The sequence below is a fragment of the Callionymus lyra genome, chromosome 5, assembly GCF_982586985.1.
Source record: "Callionymus lyra chromosome 5, fCalLyr1.hap1.1, whole genome shotgun sequence".
NCBI lineage: Eukaryota > Metazoa > Chordata > Actinopteri > Syngnathiformes > Callionymidae > Callionymus > Callionymus lyra.
In genome coordinates, this window is record NC_141822.1 from 7,005,196 (window position 1) to 7,029,220 (window position 24,025).

A 24,025-nucleotide genomic window follows, 5' to 3' on the forward strand; every position below is an offset into this window, starting at 1 on the left:
TTTCAGTGAATCTAATTCTAATGTGTTCAATCTTAATATATAATAAATACAAATACATTTAAATATTTAAATAAAATGAAATGAAATTCAATTAAGTTAGTGCCATTCCAATCATTTATATTTTGTAATTTATAACAAGATTAAATTCGTATGAAAATAATAAATTACGAGATTAATACAAATAAATATTTAAATAAAATAAAATCAATGAGATTAAAGTTGTGTAATATACATTTATTGTGAGACTAAAGCTGTACAAAATAATTTAATTAATTTATTAAATTCACATTATTCACGTTTAATATCTAAGGTTTTTTTTTCAGTGAATCTAATTCTAACGTGTTCAATCTTAATATATAATAAATACAAATACATTTAAATATTTAAATAAAATAAAATGAAATTCAATGAAGTTAGTGCCATTCCAATCATTTATATTTTGTAATTTATAACAAGATTAAATTCGTATGAAAATAATAAATTACGAGATTAATACAAATAAATATTTAAATAAAATAAAATCAATGAGATTAAATTTGTGTAATATACATTTATTGTGAGACTAAAGCTGTACAAAATAATTAAATTAATTTATTAAATTCACATTATTCACGTTTAATATCTAAGGTTGTTTTTTTTCAGTGAATCTAATTCTAACGTGTTCAATCTTAATATATAATAAATACAAATACATTTAAATATTTAAATAAAATAAAATGAAATTCAATGAAGTTAGTGCCATTCCAATCATTTATATTTTGTAATTTATAACAAGATTAAATTCGTATGAAAATAATATATTACGAGATTAATACAAATAAATATTTAAATAAAATAAAATAAATATGAGATTAAAGTTGTGTAATATACATTTATTGTGAGACTAAAGCTGTACAAAATAATTAAATGAATTTATTAAATTCACATTATTATTATCACGTTTAATATCTAAGGTTTTTTTTTCAGTGAATCTAATTCTAATGTGTTCAAGCTTCAGTCGCGAGGGGACAGCAGAGGCGTCTATCGCGCGAGCCCTCGCGTCAACTGATCCAGTTTGATTGACAACTTCCGGGTTCAAAAAGTTGCAGAAGAGAGTGAAACTAAAAAAAAAAAAAAAAAGGAAAAAAAAGAAAGGATGAGAAGCTGAAAGAGGAGTCAATGGAGGAGAAGGAGGAGGAGAGGAGGAGGAGGAGAGGAGGAGGAGGAGAGGAGGAGAGGAGGAGGAGAGGAGGAGGAGAGGAGGAGAGGAGGTGGAGAGGAGGAGGAGAGGAGGAGGGTCACAACTGTTCCTGACCGAAGCACCGACGAAGCTCCTCATTCCCAACATTCCCGGTGCAGGACTAGCGAGGAGGAGATGGTCCTCGGACGGAGCGGAGGTCCTCTGCTGCTCACCGTCACCTGCCTCTACTTCTCCGGGGGGCTGCTGTGGTCGCACCCGGAGGACGATGCTGCGAACGGGTGAGAAAAGAAATCCTTCTCAAACATTCCTAAAGTAAAAAAAAACGTATTTATTGTGGATTCATTGATCCTCAGAGATGAATGTTCCGAGGGGAACATCTCCACCACCAGGTATCCCTGCGTCAAGTCCTCAGGTGAACTCGCCACTTGCTACAGGTGAGTCACATTTGTTTGTATATATATTTAGAGTTTGAATGAAGTGATAGAATATTGTCATTCAGTAGGAATGTTTGTAAAAACTTAAAGATTATTTGATTTATATGACGATGATTCCAGTGATTTAATTTCACTGGGATAAATATAATTTATAGTTTATTAAAACAAGTGTAAATGCACTTATTTTTGGTCAAACTCCTTAAAGTGACAATTCAACTGAAATTCACACTTAATTTCTACTCACCCTCATGTCCACTGAGGGTTGGGGTTATGTATTTTAAAATAAACTGAAACTGAAACTGATATGTATATATATATATATATATATATATATATATATATATATATATATATATATATATATATATATATATATATATATTAGTGATGGTCTGACAAAGCTTCATGAAACAGTGTCATGTTGTTCAGAGGTCAGTAGGTGGCGCCACTAGTTTAAAAATAATGTTTCATTAGAACAGTTGTTTAAAACAGAGGAAAAAAGTGCAGAGACGCCATCTAGTGGACTCAGAAGATAATGACACTGTTTCATGAAGCTTCATCAACACATCACTACCATCTAGTGGACTCTGAAGATAATGACACTGTTTCATGAAGCTTCATCAACACATCACTACCATCTAGTGGACTCTGAAGATAATGACACTGTTTCATGAAGCTTCATCAACACATCACTACCATCTAGTGGACTCTGAAGATAATGACACTGTTTCATGAAGCTTCATCAACACATCACTACCATCTAGTGGACTCTGAAGATAATGACACAGTTTCATGAAGCTTTATCAACACACCACTACCATCTAGTGGACTCTGAAGATAATGACACTGTTTCATGAAGCTTCATCAACACATCACTACCATCTAGTGGACTCTGAAGATAATGACACTGTTTCATGAAGCTTCATCAACACATCACTACCATCTAGTGGACTCTGAAGATAATGACACTGTTTCATGAAGCTTCATCAACACATCACTACCATCTAGTGGACTCTGAAGATAATGACACTGTTTCATGAAGCTTCATCAACACATCACTAATATATATATACATTAAATTAATCTATATTTTTAAACCAGTTTGTGACTTTTAAATAATAACATATAATGTCAATATTTCAATGAAAAGAGAGTTTTTTTAATTACAAACAGACACAGACTGATGATACAATAGATTCCAACACCACAACAACACACACACAAATACACACATTATTTGAACTTGAACTTTTAAAGTGTATTTGCTTACTTTTATTCATTATTCAGCAGGTTTTTATTTCCAGCAATTATAGCCATTTTCTTCACGTCTAATCTTGAATCTAATCTTCCATGTTGAAAACCACTGGTCCAGTCCATTCCTCAACAATTATAGACACACTTCATGTTTCCCCGAAATGATCGGGTTAGAATATTCAAAGTCAATTTCACTCATTTTCTGAGAACAATAAACTGATTTAGAGTTGGATTATTTTAATCCATTCTTTCTGGCATTATAGGCAAATGTGTGTGTTCATTTTAATGTAGTGAATGATGCCCAGTTGTCATAAGTTGTTTTAAAATGATATCATGTTATGTAGCTGCTCACAGCAGGAGGTTATCAACACCGAGTCTGGTTCAGCTCGAGGTTTCTGCCTTTTTAAAAAGGAATATTTTCCTCACCAATTCATTGAAGATTCACCGATTTTCCCTTCTTTCTAATACAGTCTTACTTCAACTGTAACGTTTCTCAAGATAAAGTTATGATTTGACACTTTAAATGAAATTGCATTGAATATATTTAAGTTAAAATAAATAGCAAAGGAGGCAGAAAGAGGAGAGAAGAGAATCCTGCCTCCAAAAACACAGTTATTTCATATTTAATTACGTTTAATATGTCAGAAAAGAAGTGTTAATCAAACAGAGCTGATGTTGCAAATGTGTCAGGAGAGTTAAATGGAGCTGCTGCGAGCGAAGTAGATCAATGGAGCGTTAAATTCGGTGGAAACACAAACTTCAGATCTCATTTAATAATTTTTCTTTTTTTTTAATAAAGTGATGATTGACGCGGTGGCGTGTCCCGACAGATCTTGACTGATGGTTCACCCAAAAGTTAACTTTCTTTCATTTTCTACTCATGTCGTCGAAGGGTTGGGGTTCTTTTCTGAGTAATTATCTCTTTTTCAACATATGGGCTAAAATGTACGTTAATACGTCAGTCGCTATCTCACTTTTCTTTGTCCAAGAAGACACTTCAAATCATCCAAATACCTCCATACTGCTCGTCTGTCACGTCCCTCTTGGATTGAAGCCTCGACATGAGAAATTGTTCTGAAAAAAATGAAGCAAATCTTTATTTTAAGCATGGGTTTCTTTAGCAGAAGCTAACAGGCTAACATGCTACAAAAACAGGAAACACTTTCTCCTCGTGTCTCCTTTCAGTCCACATGTTCAAATGTAACTCAGCAATGTCTTACGTCACCACAAGGGGGCTCCACTGCTCCAGTCTAGGACAACATCCATGTATTTTCTCAACTGATTAAGGATTAATAAGCAGTTTCGCAGTTTTTGTTGTCGACCATATGTAACTGTATTGAGGAATTGGGCTTATTTGGCTTATTTGGCTTCGGTAAAACAAAACTCGGTCCCAGTTTCAATGCCCAGAGGAAAATCAAATAATCCAGACTTGATAACGTTTACACGATTGTCTGGTTTGTGGTAACGACAGGCTTCGCTTGCATTGATATTAACTACGTTCACATCCGGGTTGTGATTTAGTGTCGGACGAAACAGTTTATTCTAGTATTTCTACATTTATGAAGTTTCATTGAAACACCACTGCCTACAATATTTGCCACAAGTAACATCTTTATTTCAAAAGTAAATAACAAATCATTGCATTATTTTAATGTACACTTAATTGAATAGAAATAAACCAAAATAAAAAACCGTGACCACAAAAAATAACATGATTTAAAAGCAGAAGTTTTTCTGGGCCTTTTTATTTTTAATTGCAAAAAGTGCTTTTGAATATCAATATAGTACCGTGAAAAAATATTGGTGTATCAATCTTTTACCAAAGCTAAAACATGTATCTTGATATTTTTACTATGTTTCATGTAATTTGGAATTGATCTTGTCTAATTATATGAAAGTTCAGGAGCAAGTATCGTAGTCAAGGTATCTGTATCGGTACCGGTTTTCAATTGAATAAATAAACCAAAAATTATCCGTGATTTTAAAAAATAATATGATTTAAAAGCAGAATTTTTTTGGGGGGCCTTTTTATTTTTAATTGAAAAAGTGCTCTTGAATATCAATATAGTACCGTGAAAACATATTGGTGTATCAATCTTTTACCAAAGCTAAAACATGTATCTTGATATTTTTACTATGTTTCATGTCATTTGGAATTGATCTTGTCTAATTATATGAAAGTTCAGGAGCAAGTATCGTAGTCAAGGTATCTGTACCGGTACCGGTTTTCAATTGAATAAATAAACCAAAAATGATCCGTGATTTCAAAAAATAATATGATATAAAAGAAGAATTTTTTTGTGGGGGCCTTTTTATTTTTAATCGCAAAAAGTGCTGTTGAATATCAATATAGTACCGTGAAAACATATTGGTGTATCAATCTTTTACCAAAGCTAAAAAATGTATCTTGATATTTTTACTATGTTTCATGTAATTTGGAATTGATCTTGACTAATTAGCATTGAAAGATCAGGACTAAGTATCGTAGACAAGGTATCTGTACCGGTACCTGTTTCCTATTGTATAAATAAACCAAAAACTATCTGTAATTTCAAAAATAGTTATAGCAAAAAGCAAATTTTGGTCTATTTATGGTTGATCGTGGTCCACGTGCCTTATTTTCTGTTTGTGCTAATCTGCAATAAACACTGTAAGAAAATGTCTGTTTAGATAATTTCAGATTATAAAACATGTGCAGCACAAACACAACAAGTATATTACATCCGTGGAAAATGGATTACAGTCTACAGTGAGTCACCACTTAAAAATATATTTTACACACAGATCATATAAAAACGCTTGATTACGTCATTCATAATATTCCCTACCTGGGTTCAAGCCGAGAGTGACATCCTGTTTGATCCCAAGATCTCAAACACACTTGAAAATAACTGTGTAGGATTACGGTTGTTGGCTCCTGAAGTATGTTTCCCGAGAGCCAGTGTTCGGAGCCAGAGTCTGGGGGCCGCTCACCTGTGTCCCGTCAGCTTCTGGCAAAATACGCAGATTTATGAGCGTAATCCTCATTAGGAAAACTTCATAAATCACATGCTTAATGCAGGAAGTGTCATGAGACTGTCAGCGCCTGAAATATGTTGCATGTTACTGTTTAATATATATTAAATAATACATTAAAATGAATACATTCTTTGCCCTTTAAAGAGAATAAGGTAAAAAGGTCTTGAGGTTTTTTTAATTTTATATCAAGATATTTTATGTGGAAATAATCTAATAAAGATCAAATATTCTGACATTCATTGACCAATTAATACTGTTCCATAAAGATGTTACTTTCTATCTTTCCAACTTAACATTTTTTTATGCTTTGTTTTTATAATTTTGAAAAAAAAATCTATACTCTCAATTCCACTTGCTCCGCAAGTTACCAAAGTATTACTTCACAAGTCAACAAAGTAGTATTACTCAGCAAGTCACTCTAGTATTAGTCTGTGTTGTTGTGATGTTCGGTGTCATCCTTCGTTTGTTGAGAAAAGCAACACATTTCTTTGACTTTCCAGCTCTGAGGCAACTGGAATGATTTTGTCTATGTTGAAATAATCAAACCATTTTTCTCTGTGACTAACCGTAGTATTACTCTGCGTTTCACCATAGTATTTCTCTAAGTCACCATAGTACTCAACGAGTCACAGTAGTATTCCTCCACGAGTTATCGTAGAATTACACAGCGAGACACATTAGTATTCCTCCGTGAGTTACCGTATTACTCTGTGAGTAACAGTAGTATTACTCCACGAGTTACCATATTACTCCACAAGTTACAGTAGTATTACTCCACAAGTCACAGTAGTATTCCTCCACAAGTTACTTTAGAATTACACAGCGAGACACAGTAGTATTCCTCTGTGAGTTACCGTATTACTCCGTGAGTAACAGTAGTATTACTCCGCAAGTCACAGCGTTATTACTCCGGAAGTCTCTGTATTTTTACTCCGTGAGTCCCCCCTAGTATTACACGAATCAATGTAGTATTACTCAACGACTCTCCGTAGTATTGCTCTGCGAATCGCTGTAGAATTATTCTGTTAGTCACCATAGTATTGCTCCGTGAGTCAGCGTAGTATTACTGAATGAGTCACCGTAGTACGACTCTGCGATTCACCGTGGTATTACTGTGCGAGTAACCATAGTATTACTCTGCGAGTCAATGTAGTATTTCTCCGCGAGTCACCATATTATTCTTCCGCCAGTCACCGTAGTATTACTGCATGAGGAGCCTCGCACCGGCAAGCAAAGCGTCATTATATTTATTTTATAATTTATTAATAATCTATTTATGACTGGTTTATGACTTTAAAAAAAATCTATACTCTGAATTCCACTTGCTCTGCAAGTCACCAAAGTAGTACTCTGCGTAACACTGTTGTATTACTCAGCAAGTCACTGTAGTATTACTCTGTGGCTCACTGTAGAATTACTCTGCGATTCACCATTGTATTTCTCTAAGTCACCATAGTACTCAACGAGTCACAGTAGTATTCTTCCACGAGTTACTGGAGAATTACACAGCAAGACACAGTAGTATTCCTCCATGAGTTACCGTATTACTCTGTGAGTAACAGTAGTATTACTCCATGAGTTACCATATTACTTCACAAGTTACAGTAGTATTACTGCACAAGTCACAGTAGTATTCCTCCACAAGTTACCGTAGAATTACACAGCGAGACACAGTAGTATTCCTCCACAAGTTACCGTAGAATTACACAGCGAGACACAGTAGTATTCCTCTGCGAGTTACCGTATTACTCCGTGAGTAACAGTAGTATTACTCAGCAAGTCACAGTAGTATTACTCCGCAAGTCACAGCGTTATTACTCCGGGAGTCACTGTAGTTTTACTCCGTGAGTCCCCGTAGTATTACTCTGCGAGTCAATGTAGTATTACACCACAACTTGCCGTAGTATTACTCTGCGAATCGCTGTAGTATTAATCTGTGAGTCACCATAGTATTGCTCCGTGAGTCAGCGTGGTATTACTGAATGAGTCACCGCAGTATTACTACGCGATTCACCGTGGTTTTACTGAATGAGTCACCATAGTATGACTCTGCGATTCACCGTGGTATTACTGGCGGAGTAACCGTAGTATTACTCCGGGAGTCACTATAGTATTTCTCCGCGAGTCAACATTGTATTGCTCTGTGAGTCTCCATATTATTTCTCCGCCAGTCACCGTAGTATTACTGCATGAGGAGCCTCGCACCGGCAGTAAAGCGTCATTATATTTATTTTATAATTTACTAACAATCTATTTTAAACCATGTATAGAATAAAGATAGTTTCTATGGGAATACAATTTTTTATACTTCTTTATTTATTATCTTTTTGAAATCGTTCATAAAAGCTTGTGATCCTAGAAATTGAATGTACTTGTACTATTCTTTCCACACTCCGTGGAAAAAAGTATCTTTTTTTTTTTTAATATATTTTTTTTACTTTTGATTAAAACAAGGAAAAAATATCTATCAAACACATGTTCGGTGTCATCCTTCGTTTGTTGAGAAAAGCAACACATTTCTTTGACTTTCCAGCTCTGAGGCAACTGGAATGATTTTGTCTATGTTGAAATAATCAAACCATTTTTCAAGGTCATGACGTCAGAGCGTCCCATCTGGCTGAGTGCACTTTACCCATCTTTTAACCAGGCATGTGGATCCTCGAGTCAGAGAGAGAAGCGAAGACGACGAGGAAGAAAACATCTTTGAAAAAGCCTTCTGCTACAAATCAGTGGATGAACCGAGCCCTGGATGACTAACACGCTCAAGCTAGCGTCATTAATAAAGTGTAAATGATTCACATTTTAGCCTTTCACAGGCCAAAAAAAGGAGAATAATCAGACATCCCGCTGGTGTTTTGTAATCCGAATGTGGCTCTTCGTCAGATAACATTCATCACTGGAGCGTTCATCATGTTGTGAAATAGCCTCATTTTTCTCTGTTCTCTGCTCCGGTGATTTAGTCATGAGGGTATCACACGTCACACTCTGCACATTACCTCTCATTTTCAAAAATGTTTCCAGACCACAATTGTGGTTTCTCTGACTCATCATAAAGTTGGATTAGCTGGACGACCCCACAGAGTCTTAACCTTTAGTGTATAAGTGTTTTTTTGCTTTTGAGTGCATGTAGCAGATTTGAGGGGCTTCGGCTTTTTAGTCAGCAGTTATCCCGCTAACTGGTAAATCCTGCTTTGTGCCCGCGGACCCCTGCGGAGCGTATACCTGACAGCAAATCTCTGAGCTTTTGACAACATAAGGCTCTTCAACAAAAGCTGGAGAGATTTTCAAAAACTGTGTATCAAAAGAAACGTATGCTTCATTTATGTTTGTCGTTATCTTCTTAATGTTTTGGGAAAATGGGAAATAGAATGTGGAAACACAATTATTTTCTACATGTGTAAACGAAGCTTCTAACTGTAGTGTAACTGGTTACATGATGGTGATCTTTCTATGGCACTATATATCACCAGATCATTCCGTCTCCTCAAGCTAATCCCATTACAGCAAAGCCCTTCCAGTACAAGTTATCTATTTATTCTTGTAGACCCGCTTCAAATACTAAATTATAGCCAACATAACTGATAAATAAAAGATATTCATTTACCGTATTCTTTTGACTATAGAAGCAATTAAATAAAAATCCAGAGTGCAACTTGTAAGGTTTAATTCTGGTTGTAATCATTGATCTCTAACCAATTTTATGTGATAAACGGTGCTAAAACTGTTGGTAAACTATGAAGCTGAACTGCGAGTTACTGAAGCCACACTCAGAGAGTTACCATAGTACTATTGTGAGAGTCACTTAAGTACTATTGTGAGAACCACGTACCACCCTCGTATTACTCTGAAAGTCACCTTAGTATTACTCTAAAAGTCACCAAAGTATCACTCTGAGCATCACCGAAGTATTACTCTCAACGTCAATCTAGTAATCCTCTGACATTCGCCATGGTAGTACTCTGAGAGTTACGGTACTATGACTCTGAAAGTAACAGTAGTATGACTCTGAGAGTCACCACAGTACTATGGTGAGAGTCACCATAGTACTATTGTGGAGTCATGTAGTACTATTGTAAGAGTCACCGTAGTACTATTGTGAAATCACTGTAGTACTATTGTGAGAGTCACTGTAGTATTACTATGAGAGTCACCTTAGTATTCATTACATTTAAACATGTAAACGTTTACCCGTGTAGATCTGGACTCCCCTGAACTTAAACCCGACATATATTCAAAGCTAATGAAAGTACTAACATTGATTCAACATAAAAGTAATGTCTTGCTTAGAATTACAATTTAATGCATTTCTTGTTAGTAAACAGAATAATACAAAAATGGATGATCTTTTTTGTGATGGGCTGACGAAGAAGTGATCTACGAACGTCTGCACGATGTATGGCCTCTCACTGCTGCTGACTCCTCCAGCGAAAAACCTAAAAACTTGATTTGCTCAAAGAAAATGACTTAAATGGGGGTGCACGCAGTGGTTAGCGCAGTCAAGAAGGTTGCTGGTTTGCTTCCAGGCGAGGCCAACTTTTGACCCTTCTGTGTGGAGTTAGTATGTTCTCCCCTTGTTTACTCCGGGCACTCCGGTTTCCTCCCACAGTCCAAAAACATACAGAGGTTGATTGAGAACTTGGTGAAACTGTCCGTGGGTATGAGTGTGTGTGTGAATGGTTGTCTGTCTTTGTGTGTCCTGCAACAGACTGGCATCCTGTTCAGGGTGTCCCCTGCCTCTGGCTCAATGACACAGGGATAGGCTCCAGTCTCCCCGCGACCCCCACGAGGGATAAAGTGGTAGAAAATGAATGAAAATAACTAAAATAGTCTTCCATGTGATCCAGTTGGCGAATGTTTTGTTATTCGTCAGTCAACCACTCTCTCAAGGCACTGAATGAAAAATGAAAAATGCCGAACTTCACTGGTGAAACAGTCACCACAGCGTTTGTTGATCCCCAGTTCTCAAATGTGAGTCTTTGTCTAGGAATTAGAGTTCGTCTTCAGCCAAGACGACTCTTGAATCATGGTAGTAGTTTTACCGAATTGATTGCTGGCTGTGTTTCTGATGGAGTCATCTGAAATGAGCTCCTTGGCAGAGGTATGTAATATCAGACAGAGTTTTGAGTGTTGACTTGTGCTTGTGATGATTCACATATATTTCATCAACGTGGTTAGAAGAAATAATTGACACCACAAACAGCTGAAGGATTTATTTTGTCGAATCGTTTCGTCCAAACTTTCAAAGACAAAGACTAATATGTACTTTTCTTGCACTGACAATATTTGTATTTGTATTCACATTGTGAGTACGATGGGAATGACGTTGTATATTTTTGTATTGATAATTTTAGGCTGACCACCCAACCACTTTAGTAAACAAAGGCTGCTTCATTCTAACGTCTATTATTTTCACTTTAGACGATTTTGTTGATCTCTTTTCTACACAGACTGACAAAGGTTTGTGTTGTTAATTTTAAATAGTTATTTGTTTGGTTTTCTAAAAGTTGGGTCCCAGGCCTCCATGTTTTCCTTGTATGTCTTAGAGAAAAAACAATCCGTTTCCCAGGACAACAGAAATACATTTTCTCTCAGGCATATCCTTGGACTTCCAGGTCGACGACCCTGGAATCATCATTGATACCTGAAGTACAGTTACAATATAATTATGTGGTATTGATTATAAAAAAGACAAATTAAATACATTTTTCAGCTGAGTCAGTAGAATTGACCTTTGACCAAAAATGAGAGTAACAAAGGTCGAACGGTACAAGGAGAACATTATTTCAAGGTCACCTCATGATATTTCAACACTTAGTAAGGACTTCCAGGACCAGTATGACAAAATACAATTGCACAAAGAGAACCAAATATTTGACAAAAAATAATTGAGTTTACACCATTGCATTATTTTCGATTAATTAAAATCTGTCAATTGTAATCATTTATTATTTTAATATTTCCATAGACTGGCTCCTCTTCCCTGACCGACTTTATCAAAACATGGTCTGTCTGTGGAATTGCCACCAGGGCCTCAGTTCGTGGAGACTTGTTAGGTGCCTCGCAGGTGCCCTACTTTTAGGAGGCCCACATTTGCAGTCATTGGAACTGAATATTGAAATGATTTACCCTCTCAACATAAGACGCCCACAACCACGTGTCCTTAAAATGCCTCCTGAAAAACCGAATGAAATAAAACCAAACCTGTCTCAGTCAGTAGATTTTCCACATAGTTTTGTTTTTGTTTCTGTCTTTGTTTTGTCTTCTGTCAAATGTCACCTACTGACTCCTTTAAGAAACATCTTAGGACGTTTCTATTTGTTCAGGCTTTTCCTTGATTTTCTGGAACTCCTGTGTTGTTCTCAGTATTATCTTGATCTTTAAAGTATATACTTTTTTGAGTATTGTTTTGATTGTTTAAGCGCTTTGTGACCCTGGTCTGGAAAAGCGCTATATAAATAAATATTACTAACTTACTTACTTGGGGACTTAAAAAAATTATAATTGTTGCTACAATCTGGAATTTTACATCCGCAATGGTTGAAGTCGTTCATCAATATACATTGTATTCTATATCAAATAATACAAACATTATAACGAACAAAGTACAAAAAGCATCTGTGAGAATTAAAAAAATAATAGAATAACTCTGTAAATAAGAGTCAACCGATGGACTAATTATAAAAGCAATGTATAAGATGTACATGGATTTGACTCGTAAAGGAAATTAACTAAAGGGTTTATGAACTATCAGAAAGCAAAGAAAAAAAAACAGGTCTAAATCTAGAACACAGAAGTACTTCAGATAGTATCTGTACTGTTTTTCTAAAACTTGTTCTTCAGAAACCATTTTGTGACTCTTAGATATCGTGGACCACTGCAATAATCACAAGATATGGTCCACGTGAACTACTAGCTCATGAAAACCTTTTGTAATCATTCCTCAGTGAAAAAAAAAGAGATTATGTTGACCTTGTATTCACAAAGTCTGCTCTCTGACCCACTGCTCTCTTCGGCAGTTACACAATTATGGTGTGTAATCGGGTGCTTTGTTATGTTTCCAAGTAGTTGGGCTGGTACCGAGCATTTTGTTGCGCTCAAAACTCTTCTTTCTGCTCTTCGACTCTGGAATTCAAAGGAAAAAAGTTAATCCCCCTCATAGATATCGCTCTAAAATATCCTGGCCGGGTCCAAACAACAGTGTTTATGCGTCAGGACGTTACCGTAACAGCGCGCAAATCAACTTCATTGGTATTTTTGGAGACATAGTTGCTCTACTCTTCATCCCCCCGCATAGTCATTGTTTATTTTCATCCTGAAAGTTGTCATAAATAATTCAGATGTTCCTCTTACTGCCAAACAGGAAGTGATTTAATGCTTCATCAGCAGATAGAGTCCAACACAGAGTGGGTCCAATTTTTTTTTTCCCTCAATGATTACTTTAATCTGCTTATTCAACCTGGCAACAACAGCCAAAGGCCGTATTTCCCTCAATTCACAAATCTGCTTTTCACATTGACTTTTTTTCTTTGCACCGAACAATTACCGTTTGAGTCGGACTGGTGTCTCCATCGTGAGTTTGAGAGGCTTCTACCTACAAACTGCAGCTGTCTATCCTGTGATAATGCCGGGATGAAGTATATGTTTTGGCAAAAGCTTCAAACCATAGTAGGCGTGACATTTGGATGTGTTTCTGGCAGAGTAAAGCCAGGCTACCGCTTGTCAAATCCCCTGAATGTTAAGCTCAGAAGTAACTCTATGGAAAGTATATGATTAGCATCTCTCTCCGTGGACCAGAGATCTGTGCTTCTAATAAAAAAGACGCTCAGGTGCAACTCGATACTTTCTCGTAGAGCACAGCTGTTTGATATTCTTTAAGCATCCATGAGATGAAAATGTACATTAAGTACCTTTTTGGCTCCGCATTTTACTTTCGCTTGCTTTGACATATTTCATCTGATATATAAAAAAACAGTCATCCAGCTTCGTTCGTCAAGACGTTTTTATAAGAATTACTTAAAACGTTCCTATAAAAGTTTTGGGTCGAGCAAGATTTATTCTATTAAACTTAAGAAATTGGCTCTTTATTACTGACTAATCTGACATTTAGTTTACAGAAGGTGATTTTTACTCAAAATGTTACAGTCTTTGAAGATGGGATTGGAGGCTTTATTTTAATTAATTATATTTGAGTCATTTGTCTTAATTAGAGTTGAACGATTATAGAAAATAATCTAATTATTTTTGTTCTAAACATTGTGATTAAATATACGATTATATTTTCAATGTCCTCGTTTTTCTCTAACACAATAAATAATTCACTTTATAGTAAAATGTATTTCCTTGTGATTGTTAAGATAAAGTTATCAAGCCATTTTTAAGATAAAAAAAAAGCTTTCAAATAAATTGCAATAAAGGGAAGTTTATTTAGTTACTTTAATTACACACACTAATTAAACTAATTAATTTATACTAATTAAAAAATCCTCCAAAAACGTGCTTAGATTGTAATGTCCTTTGCGCTATAATTATCGCATTTTTCAATATCGCGATTATACTGCAAATTCGATTAATCCTTCATCCCTAGTCTTAATAGCATTTTTTACCACACCATCAAATAGATGTAATGGTTATATGATCTGTATTATTATTCATTATTATATGACATTTGTGGGAAAATTACACAGAATTTTAAAGATATATTTCTCCATTGGGACAGAATATTTGGTGCATTTACAACATGATAAGATGCACATCAATATTTTATACCTTGTGTACATTGTTACGATTTTATTTTGGTGATCGTGATTTTGTTTTGTGTCATGGTGGATCTTCAGTTTTTCAGGTTTTTTTAGCCGTAAGAAATGCCAAAATAAAACAAATAAAAAAGTGTATTTTTTGCCAAATATTTTCAATCACAAGGCAAAAGCGTTGAAATGAAAATTACTCAAAATATTATTTAATTGTCATGTTTTTTTAAATAAGCGAAATGGTCATTGTCTAAAGCTTTTTAACATCCAACAATGTTACCTTGTTCTTAATCAAATATTTGATTATTAAAATTAAATCTATTCAATCACTTTCTACCAATGACTCTCTTATCCAGGGGGACACCCTGGACAGGACGCCAGCCTGTCACAAGGAATACTTGGACTGTAACTTACTGGAATTGTGCCAAAATGTAGTAAAATTGTACATATTTGTACTAGGGTTGTCCAAAGTATCGAGACTGAAAAGAGGATTGATACTAAAATGTTGTATCCGGACATGATACTCATTTTCAATAGCATCGAAACTTCTTATCATGGTTTGTTTTTGCACAACTATTTTTAACATAAATATTTAACGTGTGGTTATGTAAATGAGGTAGCAGAGGTTATTTAATTTATTTGAAATTTGGGGGTCTTTTGTCCTGGTGGTAATGAAAATGATATAAATTGTATATTATTTCCATCAGTAATATCAGTATCGAGTTCAACGTTTTAGTATCTTGGCAACACCAACCTTTACACATTTTGAATTTGCTCAACGTCCAAAGACTTTATTGAAGAATTTTTAATAGTATAATTTCTGGTTTTCAATATTTCCCCTGTCTCTAATATTTAGTTACAGTAAACGCAGGTTATCAGATTGTAGCTCAGGAGCCCGTGAAAGTATTCACTGATAACGGCGCAGCTTGTTTTTGGGGTTGAAAGTGAAGAAAAACTAGCATATGCACAAAACAGTCAACGGTGCCAACAACGAAACAAGTCGGTTCTCGCTCTCTTGTTTGAAGGCAGCCGCCTCGTTCAGGGAAATGATTATACATAATCACATCTGGGATTACTATCAAAATGTTTTGGGTATACTCGCAACCATAAATTGTTTTTAGGCAAGAGTAGCATAGTGAGCTAATACAGTTTACCATTTTTAAAAAAAACTCATCTCTTCGGACTAATAAATTATTCGTCCGAAGAGCTGGGAATAAGTCCAAACTGTTTCTCAACTTGTGGAAAATATGTTTCAGGACTAGTCCCAGTTGTAAAACAGGCTAATAATAGCGCCGTTAAATGCTACTTAAAACAGAAGTTGTTTGCCTAATTGATGCTGTTCAGAAGCTGCCAGTGAAATATTGCACATTTCTTCTCTTGCAAATGCACTTGACACATCGTTACTTTAAACCGAGGCCTGTCGTGGCAGGAACTCCGACATCTGGTTTCCATACATGATCAGAAAGTATGAAAACGCCGGACTACTGTAGATCCTGTTACACGACAGCTGTTACTCTCAAAGATCAAGAGAGCGAGAGAAGCCGTCACTTCAGAATCTCCCGATCCTGGATGGATGTCGTGGTAGTCCGCTCACATGTGCGAGCGATTCCCCGACTCGCACTTCACAGAGATATGAATCGGGGATTCAAATTCACAGTTTGCAGGACGATTACTTCGGCTCTTATCAGTTCATCGAGGAAACGAAAACCTGAAAAGTTAAATGTTTCTGCGTGCAAAAGACGTTTCATTCTTGTGGAAACTTGCAGCCCAGAGAGCCAAAAGGAAAGAGAAGAAAAAGTATTTCAATAAGGTATTGTTGAGTCTGAGTTTTTATTAGTTACTAAAGAGAGAATAAAAAGGATTGTTGTTTATATATTTTGTAAATTGCGATGTGGAGAGAACAGTTGCTGCGGCAAACATTGATTGGAAATAATTAAAGACAGAAATTAAGCCAAGAGTTTCTCTTAAAGGACTAATGTCTCAAATAAATCTTTGACTCTATTTTATCATCAGTGTTTGTTTGTACAAAACTCTCTTTTCATTGAAATATTGACATTAAAAAATGATCTTAAGCCACGCTTTTTTTCTGGAGACAAAATCTTCGTTAACATAACCACACCCACTCTACTGTGATTGGTCAATCACTGAGGTTTGTCACCGCGCGTCATCAATCCCGGAAGTCTCCACCTCCAAGATACTCGTTGTATAAACAAAGCGGGGCATGATTACAGCTGGCTGGAGGAGGAGTGAAGCCATTATTACGTCATAATGGACTCTCGTAACCTCTCGTTCGCCCAGATTTCAGAGCAACTTTATAAAGTAATACGTTGAAAACATGATTACTGCGTCTTGGAGAGTAAGACTTCAACATATGAAACATCTGAGTGAGTAGCCCTTTAAATTTTCATGATTTCAAGTTACGGTTATTTGAATTTAAGAAAATGATAGCAATAATTGTCCTTTATAGTATAAAAAAGACATAAAACATTATGTTGTTCACATTTTTTATTCATATCAAATCTTCTATGGTACTTAAGATAGCAAACGTATAAAAAGGTGTAACTTTTATTTGCTTTCTTTGGCAAGAGAAAGTCATTCTTCGCGCTGCATTGTTGTAGACGTCATATAGAAAAATGTAACATAGAATGAACGATTGAAAAGCAGCAGCTTTTCATCACTTGGCAAAAGTGAAAAATATGTTCTTGACAGTATTGAAAGATGATTTGGTTTTGGCTCACGGCGACATGTTTGAATTGATATTTTACATTTGTACTTCTGACGCATACGACAATTATTGTGACTGAAGTCTCCATTTTTTAATTTATGAGTCTCTCACTAAGGTTTTTCACAATGTGGGGTAGAAACGAGGGAAGTGGGAGGCTCGTATATCGGGTTGAGATCCCGTCACATATTTCACCTTCGTGCCGGGGTGTCAGAAAAACAAATGTTTTGCATCACTTCAGGGGAAACACTTTACATCATTTCGCACTCTATTACATGTCTTTAAAGGAATTGTGAAAAATTGAGACGAGTTTAATCTATCGTGTCAAATGGAAGGGAGGACATGTTGGAGAATTCCATGGAGATGGAGCAACAATAAACATCCTCTTGACCCCACCCCCCCTTCACTTCCTCTCTGTGATGTCAAATAAGGTTGTAATGTTTTATTCAAGAAGCAGAACTTTCAATTACGTTATAAATATCAATATTTTATGATTCTTGTGTGTTTTCAAATGGATCCTTTTTACTTGTTTTCCACTTTTGTTTCGTTTGGCCGACTCTCATCCATCCATCTCTTTCTTTTTTCCTTCACTGTGGTCACGCTCTGGTCATGCTGTGGGTAAAGACCTGCTGATGTATAGAACACAGGATGAAATGTTTTTCCCACCGTCTATCGTTTATGTACTCACTGAAATCCATGAGTCACTAAAAATGTTTATTTATTTATGTCTTTGAATGTATTTTCTTTCAATTCATATGGTTAAATATTTTATAGGAGTTCACTTAACAAGAGGTGGAATAATAACTAGTCATTAAGTCAAATTAAAGTGAAATGTAGGATTTAAACCCAATTTCACCCCAGTGATCACTCACTAAAGTGTTATTACAAACTAATGAGTTTAAAGAAAGAAACCTTCTGATTACTCTGAATATCCATTTGCAGAAAAACTATTGCTTATTATCAAAGTAACTAAGCAACAAATCACACGTGTATTACGTACATAATTTAACTCATACGTTTCACATTACGATGAAAGAAACAGAAATCTGATACAGAAAACCGGGATTAGAAAATTGCTGGCAGGAAGTCGCTCATTCTTCCCTGAATAAATTGTCACATTAAACGTCTCAACGTGGGTTTCAGTGGGATGTAAATCTAACATGTCTGTTGACATCTAGTGGTGAGTGAATGGTTCTGCGCCGACCAACAGACCGCTACTAGAGTTACCAAAAAAAAGGGTGTCTTTTTGTTTTTTGTGGGCTTTTCTATCATTTGTGTAGTTTCTCTACTGTTTCATTGTCATATTTCAACGTTGTTTACAAGGCATACGCTGCTTTTCAATGAGTTATTGTGTTGTTGCATTTAAAACCCATTTTAAAATGAACTTTTTATATATTTTTTAATCCCATATATGTTCAAAGACTTGAGACTGAGCAGTAGAAATGCCCTGATCAGACTCTTTCACAGATTAGGGGGATTGAAACTAGAACTAAAATATTGGATTCAATAAATAAAACTGCTGATCCGTTGCATTAAGAGAGTCCAAGTGTCTTAAATATCTGCTCAGGAAGCTTCCTTAGAGTGGTTGTTCCAGTCATGTCCTCCCTATATTATACAAGCAAAAGATGAAAAGTAGATATTTTAATATATATATATATTTAATGATTTTTACATAAATGTTTACCTTCATGTTATTTCTGTTTAAAACGTGCCATTCCGACCGACAACCCTTGAGTCGATCATTTCCTTGCCTGAATGAACCGACCAATGGAAGCTTCATGAAGGCATCATTTCAGTTTATGTCCGGACGTGCGATCACGAAGAACGCTGTTTGCTCAATAGTATTGATCTGACTTTTATTTATTTACCAGAGAGGCGTTCCAGTTGTGTAGCTTTAATTGATTGTTCATCGACCGACAACACTTCGTCAATTGTAGTCAGTATGGATTTCCCTGTAGTTACTGATGGGAAAACAAATTGAGGTCAAATACAGGTTAAGAATATAAGATATATAGAATTATACCTAAAAGCTTATGTCAATAGCAGGCTTGTACTTTATGCTACATTACCCGTCTGTTGTAAAACGGCGGTTTTAAAGCCACTGTCTACTCAGTTTTGGAATTCGTTTTTTGCTTCATCATCACAATTTCGGACCAATTTGAATAATAGAATTTCAATCATAATCTCTATTCAGTAGATTCATACGTCCCTCGCCATATCGCAGTTAATTCTATGGTCTTGCTGTTTGGCATATACATGTTTTTGCATACAGTACTGAAGTACTATTTCAATATATTGTAATGAAATATATTGGGAAGTCACCGTTTTGTAATACACATGATTGCAACATTATGACCCGATGAAAACTGTAACTTTCAAATGAAAAGTTGGATTTATTTCAAGCCTCATGTCCTCTAAATGTTCAGCGAATCTGGCAGTTATCGCAAGAAACCCTTAACATGTATTTTAATATTGAAAAAAATCATCAACGGTTACTATCATTTCGGTATTTGGCATAAATCCCGCAATAAACAATATATATTAACCTGAGCTCCGGACCTAAACATACCGAACATGTCTATTGTACAGAATATTCCATTTTGTTATCTACAGTATGACATTGGACAGCGAGTCGGGTTCATTTCTCATGAATTTGAAAGTATATTTTTTGCTTTAGGACAAGAAATGTCTCAGTTATTTGGAATGGATTCACATTTGAAGAGAAGGGAACCAGAACACAAGCCACTCCTTACACTCTTACAGTCCTTCAAGAGCTTTTAGCATTTCCACATAAACGTCTGGGGCTTCGGTGCTGTGAAGATCTGAGACCACCCCAGTGACCTCAACCAAAGTGATTGATAATGACAATGTCTTTCATCTTCAAGCTCTCCCTCGGAAGCGGTTCGGCTCATAAGTGGTCTTTCCACTCTTTGGTGACATTCTCACCGTCAACAATGTCATACCCTAAAAATATATCCTGGCTGGATGGTTCGCCGTCTTCGTGGAGTGTGCCGCGGTTCTCCGGAAATACTTGGGTCAATCAGTTTGAGCTTCTTAGAATTTCTCAGAGCTCGTTGTTGTGAGTTTGTCACAGAAAAGGAAGTGGAAATTTAAAATTGGCATTTGACGTTTTATCTTCATTTGTTCTTGACGATAAGATGACTCAGGACTACGTAGCAGCTCACAGACGGGGGGCCCAGAACATTGAGTCAGCGGTCATTAACCAAGAGGGCCAAGGTAATGTACCATGATACCGATCAAATGGGCTGCCATTAGTTCTTTAGGATGTATGGCTGAGATGGAAAGAGCGGTGTGGGAAGTAATTACTTTTCAATTGAGGTTTTATTTAGACAGATATAACTCATTTATGGTACTATTAGTCTCTGTACCACCTGGGTCTCCAACACTTAACAACTGGACCACCTATTCTGCTTTTGAAAAAACTTAAACCTTATAATGTTTTTTAATCTCTGTTATTTGCCAAGTAAATTTTGGCAAGCAACGAAAACTAGCCAAACCCCTCGCTTGGAAAAGGTGTTTTCAAAGTCTTATCTTTTTTCATTTTTCCACTTTTTTTTCTTCCACCATTTACAAAAAGTATTCATTCCAGGAATAATGTGTCCATAAAGAATCATTATAAAATACACAGGACACATGCCAAGCCTGCAGACAAAAGGGTGTGACCTATGCACAGTTATACTACTAGCTAAAGTACCTCAGAGTTTTTGTAAACCTTGCAAGAGTGTAAAAGTCTGTGTAATTTAGTTTAAAGTGTTATATTGTTTCTTTAACATGGTTGCATGGACTTAACCCATGTGTAAAATCAGGGTCAAGATGACCAGGAGGCCCAGGGAAAAAAAACAGTTTGAGGTATCCCTTGTAATATCTCAGGGTCAAGGTGACCCAGAGGCCCAAGGAAAAAAAACAAGTTTGTGCTATCCCTTGTGTTGTATTCAGGTCAAGGTGAACGACCTCCCTTGGCTTCCAAATTACATATGCAGTGGTTGAGGTCGTTCACCCAGAGACAGATACTGAACAATGACGCAGAAGCTGGTAAAGGCCAAAACGTTGGAGGACATGGAGACTTTTAAAAGTCTTTAACTTGATTAATATTTCAGCTACAGACCTCTAATTAAGTTTAAAAGCTTCCTTTCCAGCTGTTGTAATAATAAGGGTGTAGTCACGGTTTTAGGTCTTTTTGGCCTTTGCAAACCAAAAAGGCCCAAAAGTAAAATCCTCTTAGTTCAGACACAGAGCAGTTCATAAGTGCCAGTTATAAAAACAGATTGGTATCAATGTATTGATAAAACAGATAGTTCTGTCTTGTGGGCACTAAAGCTGTTTCATGAAACTCCATCAAGCCATCCCAACAAAGACACAATACTAGGATTGAAAATATTCATTTAATGCAGATACAACAGGCACTTTGTGTCCTTAAATAGCTCAAAACACTCTTCTTACAATGACAACAAATTCCTGAGTGACGTTATTCTGCTCTGTACCTTTTAACTGGAAGCAAATGAACTCAACAATGGGCAGAAGTAACCATTATATATTTTGTATAGTAAAAATAAGAATGTTAATCGTGACCAGAGATTTATGGATCGTAACAAGTGTGAAAATAAAACAGTGATGCTGTTACATTGTAATTCACTAGCCTATGGCTCTAGTAATGGACTAAAGGATTTCAGATGCTTTATCCATCCTAAGTTTCCATCCAGCTCCTCAAATCCCTTTTTTTGGATTGTTTTGCATCAAAATATGACTAAGTACCTTTTCTATCTCTGTTTCTCATCTGCATGACACTTCGGTCTGTGAAATAGTTTTACTGGAATTGTTTTGGCGCATTTCGACAGAGACGATCTGTGGCTGATGTCATTCTGTGGCCGGAACTATCCTCTGTTGTGTTTTAAATGCAGTATATCTGTAACTCAACACTACATCTCTATTCGAAGATGCACAAAAAAATGGTTAAAAAAAAAAAGAGATGCAAACGTGAGATTGCTTGTCGTGTATCTCAAATAGATCCTCCACTAAAACATGACTCAAAGATACAAGAGCTGAGATTCATTTAACAACTTAAAACATCATGATGCTAGAGTCTAGGCCAAATCTTTCTATCGCTTATTTCAATCTCATTCTCACACTTAATATCCCATAATGCATTACAAATGTTGAAGCTTTCACCAGCCAAACACCCAATGTTGCAAGTTCTTTGAAATCGTCTTTTATTATTTTTGATAAATAACACCCACTATTTATGACACATAAATGTTGACAATGGGCCAAATTACAGATTATTGTATTTGGTTGTGCAAATACCTTGGATTCAGAATGTTTTTTTTAGTTGTTTTCTTATTTGTCATTTAATTGAATGGCTCTATTCGCTCCTGCTCATTCACCAAGTTTCATCCAGGGATAGCCAAAAGAATGGAAAACAAAACTTTATAAAAAATAGAGTAAAATCAAATCACAGAAATAACTCTTCCTGGCTTTGGTTATTTCACATTGTCCTGGTATTTCTAGATAAAATTGGTAGCATTTCGAAAAGCCAATAATGTGCATATTACATCTTTGTTGAAATATTATTTGCTGTATGTGAACTAGGGGTTACATACCCTTAGCAAGAATCTGGTGATACGATATGTATCACGATACAGTGGCCACATTACGATATATTGAGATTATTGTGATACGTTGTGATAGTGTAGTAACAAGGATATAGTTGTAGTATTGTTGGGTACTTGACTCTGGTGTTGCAGAATTTACAGATCGCATGATGAAGTCGTAACTGCTTTCATTTGTTTTCCAACCAAAATATGTATCCACTCACTGTATCCTCTTGTCCTCAGTCATCACCGAGATCTTGCTGGATTTCATTGTTGCGGTAGCTGTGGAGGACGTAAAGAACTATGGTTACACAAAGAATTTTAGAAAAAAAAAACTGATACAGTGCTGTCGAGTATCCATACAGGAAAATAATATTGCGATGTATTGCCATATCGATATTCTCTTACACCCCTAATGATAATAACAATAAAAATAATACATCATATTGGACACACAAAGTTACTTAAGAGAACAAAGGACAAGACTAATGTGAATGAAATCATGAAAAACCTATTGAATCTTGAATCTTTAATCTATTCGTTTTGTTGATTTGTTGATTTAAATCTGAATTAGTTAAAAGGGGACAATGCAATTCCATAAAACACATGATTACACATGGTTAGAAAAGCCAGAATTAGCCAAAAGGCTAGTGTTCATCAGGAGACCCCTGGCAACTACGTAAAAAGGCAATACAATAACATTTAAAAAACACAATACATGTACAAAAAAAATCCATATGCAAACACTTACTATACAATTAAGAAAGAAAACAAAGAAAGAAGATTCCATCATAACAGGCTTATCTTCTGGGGCTGTAATGAAACGCTATATATGTTTCATAATCATTCCACCCATACATTCTTTTTATATTCTGGTCTTTTTTAGTGATGGTCTGATGGAGCTTCATGAAGCAGTGTCATTATCTTCAGAGTTCACTAGATGGTAGTGATGTGTTGATGAAGCTTCATGAAACAGTGTCATTATCTTCAGAGTCCACTAGATGGTAGTGATGTGTTGATGAAGCTTCATGAAGCAGTGTCATTATCTTCAGAGTCCACTA

The 24,025-nt window shown here is 35.8% G+C and overlaps 1 protein-coding gene across 1 annotated transcript in view; it reads left to right on the plus strand.

Annotated features, from left to right (window-relative positions):
* Positions 1-1,298: 1,298 nt before the first annotated feature.
* The window catches only part of ccbe1 (collagen and calcium binding EGF domains 1), a 47,731-nt gene continuing 25,004 nt past the window's right edge, over positions 1,299-24,025 (plus strand). Inside the window, exons 1-2 of the mRNA XM_087790639.1 lie at positions 1,299-1,458; positions 1,534-1,614. Of these exons, the coding sequence (XP_087646765.1) occupies positions 1,355-1,458; positions 1,534-1,614 (185 nt within the window). The 5' untranslated portion in view covers positions 1,299-1,354. The remainder of the gene's footprint in view (positions 1,459-1,533; positions 1,615-24,025) is intronic.